At 69.3% G+C, this 9,476-nt stretch overlaps 1 protein-coding gene across 1 annotated transcript; it reads left to right on the top strand.

Annotated features, from left to right (window-relative positions):
* Positions 1-1,893: 1,893 nt before the first annotated feature.
* EMIHUDRAFT_455057 (hypothetical protein) lies at positions 1,894-4,170 on the top strand (the record flags this gene model as incomplete). Its single annotated transcript, XM_005788891.1, has 9 exons — positions 1,894-1,965; positions 2,167-2,265; positions 2,347-2,392; positions 2,638-2,754; positions 2,841-2,891; positions 2,970-3,121; positions 3,478-3,594; positions 3,672-3,770; positions 3,863-4,170. The coding sequence occupies 9 exons, from the start codon at positions 1,894-1,896 to the stop codon at positions 4,145-4,147; spliced, it is 1,038 nt and encodes a 345-aa protein (XP_005788948.1). The 3' UTR covers positions 4,148-4,170.
* Between the last annotated feature and the right edge of the window lie 5,306 nt (positions 4,171-9,476).

The raw sequence follows: 9,476 nt of genomic DNA, 5'->3' as shown, positions 1-9,476 counted from the left end.
GGGCGAGAACGGCCTCGACCTCGGCGACTACTCCTCCTCGAGCAAGGCCCTGCTCTTTCCCGCCCGCCAGCTGATTGGGGCGTGGGGTGAGGGGGCAGGTCACTCTTGGAATCAACGGCTGCCTCCTCCTGCTGTAGGTGCGAGCTGCGCCTTCTATTCACACCTTCTGTTCACACCTTCTATTCACGGCAGGTCACCTCATGCTGTAGGTCCTCTTCCCTCCGCGCCCTCCGCCGGCAACCCCTCCCCCTCCCTCCTTGCCGCCGCCGTCGCTGCCGCCACCTTCCCCGCCGCCGCCCTCGCCGCCACCCGGCTTGCCACCGGCGCCGCCGCCCCCTTCCCGCCGCCCGCCCGCCACTCCGCCAATCCCCCAGAGCCCGCCCTACTTGCCGCCGCCCTCGCCACCAGCCACGCCGCCGTCCTCGCCGCCGCCGCTCCAACCTCCGCCGTCGCCTCCGCCCTCGCCGCCGCCGCCGTCGCCTCCGCCGTCGCCTCCGCCGTCGCCGCCGCCGCTTCCACCTCCGCCCTCGCCTCCGCCCTCGCCGCCGCCGCCTCCGTCGCTTCCGCCGTCGCCGCCACCGCCCACCTCTCCGCCCTCGCCGCCCTCGCCGCCGCCTCCCTCGCCTCCGCCGCCGTCGCCTCCCTCACCGCCGGCGTCGCCACCGCTACCGCCCTCGCCGCCGCCTCCCAGCCCGCCGCCCCCGAGCCCTCCGCCGCCAAGTCCGCCGCCGCCAAGCCCGCCGCCTCTGTCGCCTCCGTCCCCACGTCCGCCGCCGCCGTCGCCACCGCCTCCATCCCCGCCCCCACCTGTCACACCGCCGCCGGCAACGCCTCCTCCTGTCACGCCGCCGTCCTCGCCGCCGCCTTCGCCGCCGTCCTCGCCCCCGCTGCCGCCCCCCCCCGTTTCGCCCCCGCCGCCTCCGGAGCCCGCCTTCTTGGCGACGGTCGAGGACTCCGAGGTCGCCGCGATCGTCGGCGCCACCGTCGGCGGCGTGGTGGTGCTGCTCTGCCTAGGCGCTTTGCTCTTCTTTGCGCAGCGGAGGCGGCAGCGCAAGCGCGCCGGCGCGGGGCAGACGGTGGCTCGTGGGGCAGTGGCTCGTGGGGCCGACTCCTGGTCCGCGGTGCGCGGTGCCGTGGCGGGCAGGCAGCCACTCACGGCTGGCCGAGACCCGGCGACGGGGAAGAGGAACCTCTCGCGCTCAACCGAGGAGTGGAGGGCGGAGTCGGACTCGGGCGGGTCGCGCGGGCAGCGGAGCGGCTCGAGGAGCGACGAGGAGGTTGTGGCGCCGAGGAAGCTCGCCGGGCCACCTGCACGGAGCCCTCTCGGAGCCTTCTCGGAACCTTCTAGGCAGCGCTGAGGAGGCACTCCTCCATCCCCGAGTCCGAGTGGGACAAGTTCACGCCCTCTCTCGCGGGGGCGCCGCGCGAGAAAAAGAAATGCGCGCGGCCAAGAGGCAGCTGTGAATAGGTTCACCCTCATCCCGTGGGAGCGCTGCTCGCTCGGCGCCTGCGCCGACCGGCCCCACCACTCTTGCAAGCAAGAGAGCGACGCAGAGCCAAGGCTTGCCACTCGCCGTCTCATTAGGCGGTTTCATCGGCTCCGGCACTTCGGGGGACGTCTACTCGGCGACGTACGCCTCGACGCAGGCGGGGGGGCTGGTTAATGAACTCATCCATTCATTCATTCATTCATGACTCGGCGACGTACGCCTCGACGCAGGCGGGGGGCTGGTAGCACGGCACACGTGGTGGGCAGGGGGTGGGGTGGGGTGTGGGGGGGGGGGGGGCTGGTACCACGGCGCTGTCCGCAGCGCGCACCTCTGGAGGAGTGTGGCGGTGTGGCGGTCTCATGGCGGTCTCATGGCGGTCTCATGGCGGTCTCTTGGGGGTCTCATGGACCCGGGGGCGGCTCTCTCTCGGGCCACCTGGGAAACTGCCGTTGCACACCACACCGGCGCGGGCGAGGTTGAGCTGCCCTTCACGCGCTCCAAGAGTGGCGCTCACTGTGGGGGGAGGGTCCCCCCCCCCACCCCCACCCCCCCACCGCAAGGCACTGCGATACTCACTTAGCATCGCCAAACCGTCTCGATACGACACACGCACGCCCCGCGTACCGATGACGCGATCGGCTGGCGACCCGTGGAACCACCTCGCCTTCCTCCACAGGTGGCGTGCAAGCTCCTGCGCAAGCGCAACATCAACAGCCGCGACATGCAGCTGCTGGTCGAGGAGTGCGAGCTGGGGCTGCGGCTCCGCCACCCAAACGTGCGCCGCTCCTGACCGGCTTCGCCGCCGTCGGGCAGCGACACCTAGCCTCGGCTGATCTCGGCCGTATCTCGCGAGCAGGTGCTGCTGATGATTGGCCTGACGTCGGACCGAGCGATGAACCACGGTGTACCTCCCTCCACCGAGCGCTCGACCTCTCTAGTCTCCGATCACAGAGCCACCCGCGGACCAAGTCTTGAGTCGAGAAGCACTCACAGGCATCCTTGTGAGCTTGTGTGTGTGTGTGTGTGTGCCGCTCCAGCGTGCCGTCCTCTTCTGTCCCGCGTCCCCACCCAGACCGCGCATGTGTCCAGTCCGAGCCTGTGGCTGGCTGCTCTTCACCTTCCTAACTGGCTGACCGACTAACGATAGGCATCCTCACCGAGCTCCTCGACCTCTCCCTCGCCGAGCTCATCGAGCGCCGCTCGGCGCCGGCGGCGTCGACATGGGACTTCCCCTTCGCCTCCATCTCACTCGACATCTCGCGCGGCGCATACCCCCCCCCCCCCCCGCCCCCGAGCTGTCGGCCAAAAACGAAATCGCGGTGCCATCCTGCTGAATGCGTGATCGACTAGGTATGGACTACCTCCATGAGCACGGCGTGCTGCACCGCGACCTCAAGCCGGGCAACGACGACTCTGCTCGGGGCCGGCCCCGTCCGCCGCGGACATGGCCCGACACGTCCCACGGAACACGGCCGGTAGGCAACGTGCTGCTCAAGCGGCCGCAGATGACGGCCAAGGTGGCCGACTTTGGGTCTTCGCGCGACGTCCTGCCCGGGGGCCCGGCCGGCCTCACCGAGGCGACGGCGATGACGATGACGATGGCGGGCACGCCACTCTACATGGCGCCTGAGGTGCGCCGCGAGGCAGAGGGGCGGCGAGAGCGGCGAGAGATGGCCGAGAGTGGCCACCAGAGGAGCCGAGAGGAGCCGAGAGGAGCCGAGGGAAGGCCGAGAGGAGCCGAAAGGAGGCCGAGAGGAGGCCGGGAGCAGTCGAGCGGAGCCGGGAGGAGCGGAGAGGAGCCGAGAGGAGCCGGGTGGAGCGGAGAGGAGCGGAGAGGGGGGCGGAGAGGAGCCGGGAGGAGCCGAGGACACGCGGCTCCATATGGCTCCCGAATGTTGCTCGAGAAATATGCCCACCGGGGGCCGAAGAGCGTTTGCGAGCCGTGCACAGCCCCCCCCCCCCCCCCCCCCCCGGCTCTGGTGAGCAGGTGATGCGGCAGGACCGGTACGGCAAGCCGGCCGACGTCTGGTCCTTTGGCGGCGTGCTCGTCCACATTGCCACCGGGCAGCCGCCGCTCTCTCACTTGCTCGCCGCTCTGACGCCGGCGCGATGCCGGCGCACGGCGTCGCGAGCTCTGACCTTCCGTCCCCCTCACCGCCCGTCGGGCCCCCTCCGAATTAGGTGGCGCTCATGCACGGCGTCGCCGAGGGCGACTGCTCGCCCACCACGGGCATCGACGAGCTCGCCACATGGCCGGACGAGATCCGCCACTTGGCGGAGGCGAGCTGCGCTCCTCTGTCGCTAGTGGCCCGGGCGTGCATTCTCTCTCTCTCCAGCGAGGCCCGGTCGTCACCAAGACTGCCAACTGCTAGGCGTGCTGCTCTCCGCGCCAGCACCTGCGGCCCACGTTTGCGCAGATCGCCGGGGCCTTGGCTGAAGTCTCTGCTCGCCGGCGATCCTCGCAAGGCCCCTGCGCAAGGCTGGGCTCTCGGCAGAGCACCGTTGGGTCGGATCTCTCGAGGAGCGAGCAGGTCGATGTTGCTCCTCCCAGCTATGCGGAGACCGGAAGTAGCGCCGAGGGATCTGCACGTCCCTCTGGGCGACTGTCGGAAATGGTCGGAAAGTTCGTCGGAAATTTGTTCAGCTCCAGGGTGTGATCGAGTTATGTACGTGCATGCGCATTAGTGCCTCTCGCACGGGCACAGACTGCGAGAGGCATCACAACCTGGAAAGCCGTACTCAGCAGCTTGAGCACAATCAGAATCACGATCTCACCCATGATCTCAAAGTTTACTTACACATACGACAACGACACACTGTGTTCTCAGTGCGTACTGTACGGCTCTACCATACGCACCTTTACGCTTTAGCGTGGTCCACTAGCAGATCATTCTGTTTGTAGGATGGAGCTCATAGCAACGAGCGACCTTTGTTTGGGTTTGCCCAGCCGCGCAGCCGAGCGAGAAACTCGGCCTCTGCGCTCTGGCCGCCGACAGCGTCTACCACTCGGCTCTCGGGGTCTGGCGGGGCGTGCTTGGCGGCGGGCACCGCCGCGACACTGTCACCGAGCGCGGGGTGCGCGTCAGGAAGGCGTGGAGCAGCTTGGAGAGGTCCTCCGCGCTAGGCTCGCGTGCGACTAGGTCCAGCCCTGGGTGGCGCAAGATCTGAGGTTTTGTGACAATCCTCAGATCCGTGTTTTTCTCGTTGTTTTGTCGCTCGCTCCGCTCGCCACCTCACGCTCCGTAGCCCGGCCATGGCCAGTACCCCGCGTCTCAGTGAGACGCGTGGTATCATCCAACTCCGGTCGACGGGCTCGAATGCGCTCAGCCTCAGGAGGGACAAAACCGCGCGAATTCTGCACGCCTCGCTGCACCGCTGGCTTGACTGAATCAGGCAGCAGCAGGCTGCTGCTGCTGCCACAGCAGCAGTCTGCTGCGGCCCTAATACGCAAGTTGATGACTAGCAGCACTGCCGGGGGCATTCGAGCCGCCACAGCCGGTGTGCGGCTGTGCACTGCCACCTGCCCGCGGCTACGCACAATGTGCGCTCGCATTGGATGAGCCCTGCTGATGGACCTGCATCGCCTAGCTGCACGAGAGCAATACCGCAGGCAGTGGCCGTGGCATACACTGCGAGCACACTTGGTGCAGCTGCGAGGTGCAGCAAGAGCACGTCGTTCCTGCCTCTGATGCCACTCTCGCGGCTTGCAGCGCGTCACTCGCGCATGCTCTCCAGGAGCTATGGCGGGCGCGTGTGTGGGGCTGTAGCCTGTGTTTGGCCGGTTCTGACCCGTTTACTATCAGTATCATGTCCGGGCCACAAAAAATCGCACACGGGTAGCGGCTCAGGGGCCCAGTAAGTCGCGGAATCGCCAAATGTCACAACCTGCGCCACCCAGGGCTGGACCTAGTCGTGCGATGAGGGCCTCGGCCTCGGCGTACAGGCCGATGCGGTCGAGGAAGGCGAGGAGTGTGCACTTGTTGCCGGCGTTCATCGCACATTCAGTTGACGCTGCTGATGCGCGCGTATCTTAGCTAAGGTACGCGGCCACACGCGCTGGCGCGCACGGCAACCGGGACTTACACGCGCGACACGAGGGACTGTGTATCCTTGGCTGCCTCGTGGGAGAAAAGTGTCATTCTGTGCCGGCGCGTATCTTAGCCAAGATACGCGGCCACACGTGCAGACGCGTATAGCGGTACTCGCGCCCACACGTGCAGCCGCCTATCTTGGCCAACATATGCGGGCGTGAGCGCGTGAACGGCCCGTCGGCGAGGCGACTCGCGCTGGCATGCACAGAGGGATGTTGACATACGCGGCTACGCGTTGTGGCTTGTGGGCGCCTATCTAGGGGAACATCGTGCCCCATGCGTACTGTACGGCTCTAAGGGTTCGTAAGGTAAGGTAAACGTCTCCACACACACAAAGTGGTCAGGCAAGGGGGGGCGACCCTCGTATCTCCACGCCCGGACACGGGCAGGAGCCCCACGGCATTCAAAGTGCAAGCACCGGCCCGGTGCCGTGGGTGAGCAACCTGCACCCCACTCCCTCCCTCCCAGACACAGGACCCACACACAACCCCCACAGCGTGGACGTCTACGTGTTCAGAAACACCAAGCAGCGAGGCGAGGGTGAAGGGGCAGAATCTCCATCTGACTACTCCATCTAGCCTGGGGGGTCGCAGGAAGGGGGGGGCAGAAGGGGTAAGATATTGGGTGAGGCCAGCTAGTCGGACACCCTCCCGTCGTCAGAATACTCCTCGGAGCGGTCGGCGTCCTCGTCGTCGTCCTCGCCCGACGCGGAGGTCGGGCGAGAGGTCTGCATCGCCTCGCCAGCCTTGAACCTGAACACGGCGTGGGCCGGCGCCGAGGCGCCGGCGGCCGTCATCAGGTGCATGACCATTTGGCTGCTGGCTTGACTGCTGGCTGGGCGCCGCGGGCTTGGCTGAAGTCTCGTAAGCCGCCCACACCCCTCACTCAGTCGACCTCCTCCACAAATCCCCTCAGGACCCGGGTCTTGAGCGAGGAAATGCGCGAGCTTGGGCTGCTACCCCACGTCCAGCCTCCCATGAGTTGTCAGCAAACGCTCCCGCCCTGCTGCTCTTCCAAGCGGCGCGTCCAGCGTTCGCCAGTACGCGCTTGACGCCTGAGAGCGCTGAGACGTTGCGCGTCGGCGCCTTGCGAGCGGCGAAGCGGCTGTATTTGAAGTCGGTGCTGAATAAGTCCGCCACCTTGTAGTCGTCACCGGAGCCCTCGATCGCGCCTTCGGCTTGCGCCTCAGTCGTGATTTCGTTGGCCAAAATGTGCCGACGTCTCCATGTGTGATTGCGTAAATGGTAACATTGGGGGATCCAAGACAACGCGGGCACTCCGGAGGAGGAAAATAAGGCGGCGAGGGCGGAGAATCGGGAGAGGCTAGGTCGTCAGCGCATTGCAAGCACTCGGAGCATACCTCCGCCGCAAGCAAGCCCTCATCGGAGTCCTCATCACAGAAAGCGTGGTTGGAGATCGCCCAGCCAGCTACGTATGTGTCACAGCCCCCGTAGCCCGGATCAAAGGACTCAGAGTCACCAAGGCATGGTGGCCGTGGGGGCGATGGTGGTGGCGGCGTGAGCGGCGGCGGTGGTGGCGAGACCGTCGGCGGCGGCGGCAACGGCGAGGCTGAGGGAAGCGGCGATGCAGGCAGCGGCGGAGGCGAGGGCGAGGCAGACGGCGGCGGTGGCGACGGCGAGGCGGAGGGAGGCGTCGACGGTGGCGACGGCGGCGGCGGCGAGGGCGGCGGCGGCGAGGGCGGGGGCGGCGCGCATGACAGAGGGCAGTTCTGCCGCAGGTACTTGTATAGCGCGCACAGGTGCGGCGTGCTATACTCGAGGCACCATTCCTCTTCCACAAAGGGTGGCGACGGAGGCACAGACGGCGGTGCCAACGGCGGCAAAGTAGGTGAAGACGCGTCCCCGTCCGAGTCGGGGTCGAGGTAGTCTGGCGTGCCGTCGCTGTCCGTGTCGGTCGTGCCCTCCTCTAGCGGCGTCGCGCCGGGTGGGAACGGCGGCGGCGACGGGGGCGGGCTCGGTGCCTTGCCGGGCGGATAGGGCGGCGGCAGAGGCGGCGGCGTGGGGGCGAGGCCGGGCGGGAAGGGCGGCGACGGCGGCGGCGTGGGCGCCTTGCCGGGCGGGGTGGGTGGCGGCGACGGCGGCGGGGTCGGGGCCTTGCCCGGCGGGAAGGGCGGCGGCGAGGGCGGCGGGCGGGGAGCCTTGCCTGGCGGGAAGGGCGACGGCGAGGGCGGAGGCAGCGGCGTCGCGCCGGGCGGGAAGGGCGGCGGCGACGGGGGCGGCGTCGGTGCCTTGCCGGGCGGATAGGACGGCGGCAGAGGCGGCGGCATGGGGGCGAGGCCGGGCGGGAAGGGCGGCGACGGCGACGGCGTGGACACCTTGCCGGGCGGGGTGGGTGGCGGCGACGGCGCCGGGGTCGGGGGCCTTGCCCGGCGGGAAGGGCGGCGGCGAGGGCGGCGGGCGGGGAGCCTTGCCTGGCGGGAAGGGCGACGGCGAGGGCGGAGGCAGCGGCGTCGCGCCGGGCGGGAAGGGCGGCGGCGACGGGGGCGGCGTCGGTGCCTTGCCGGGCGGATAGGGCGGCGGCAGAGGCGGCGGCGTGGGGGCGAGGCCGGGCGGGAAGGGCGGCGACGGCGGCGGCGTGGGCGCCTTGCCGGGCGGGGTGGGTGGCGGCGACGGCGGCGGGGTCGGGGCCTTGCCCGGCGGGAAGGGCGGCGGCGCCGCAGGCGGCCGGGGAGCCCTGCCTGGCGGGAAGGGCGACGGCGAGGGCGGAGGCAGCGGCGTCGCGCCGGGCGGGAAGGGCGGCGGCGACGGGGGCGGCGTCGGTGCCTTGCCGGGCGGATAGGGCGGCGGCTGAGGCGGCGGCGTGGGGGCGAGGCCGGGCGGGAAGGGCGGCGACGGCGGCGGCGTGGGCGCCTTGCCGGGCGGGGTCGGTGGCGGCGACGGCGGCGGGGTCGGGGCCTTGCCCGGCGGGAAGGGCGGCGGCGAGGGCGGCGGGCGGGGAGCCTTGCCTGGCGGGAAGGGCGACGGCGACCACTCCCTGCTCGCGGCGTCGGCTAGGGCGGCGGGCGGGAATGTCGGGTTGAAGCATCGGGCTTCTGAATCCATGGACTCAGCAAAGGTGACAATGTCGATGCGCCGAACCGACGCCCAGTCAGAGACCTCAGGGCGGTGCCCCTGCTCGAGCCAGCCGTCGCAGTAGCCCTCAAAGTCTTCGCCACTCAAATGGCCAAGCTCTGGCATGCTCTTCACTGCCTCCAGCTCTTCTTGGGTTCGAGTTGACAGGCCTGCAAAACTGACCCCCACCTGCATCGGGCAACACACAGGCACACCCGTACATAGGTCACCACTCGCCCATGTGAGTACATCTCTCGCTTCCTCTCGTGGCGGCTGCGTGCCAGCGCCCTTTCTTGGTGCGAGTGGCTGCCAGTTCGAACCCGGGGGGAGGGGGGGACGCTGTGGGCCCTCTATTTTAGGGCTATCGGAAGAGCTCGAGGGCTCAGCCACCCCGTACACGCCTTTCATCCGCGCGGAATTTAATCACTCGGTACTCGCGCTGACATCGCCCCCGCGCGCCTCGCCCTCCGCTGCGGACGCCCTCGCAGAGGCCCTCGCCTCCTGCTGCTGCTGGGCGCTGTTTGCTGCCAGCAGCAGCGCGCGCACGCGCTCGCCCAGCCCCCAATGCTCGACCGCCCCGATGACGGCGCCAAAGGAGACGAGACCGAGCGGCGCGCCGTGCCTGCTCTCAGGTGGTCTCTCTCACAGCCTCTGTCTCGCTTCTAGGCGAGGCCAAGCAGCGCCCGTGCCGCTGCAGCGAGTCGAGCAGCGAGCAGCAGTCGTTGAGCGGCGTGGGCGCCTTGCCGGGCGGGGTGGGTGGCGGCGACGGCGGCGGGGTCGGGGCCTTGCCCGGCGGGAAGGGCGGCGGCGAGGGCGGCGGGCGG

Source organism: Emiliania huxleyi, assembly GCF_000372725.1.
Source record: "Emiliania huxleyi CCMP1516 chromosome Unknown EMIHUscaffold_131, whole genome shotgun sequence".
Lineage (NCBI taxonomy): Eukaryota > Haptophyta > Isochrysidales > Noelaerhabdaceae > Emiliania > Emiliania huxleyi.
Note: the sequence above shows the minus strand (reverse complement) of the source record. Positions and strands in the feature narration are given on the sequence as shown.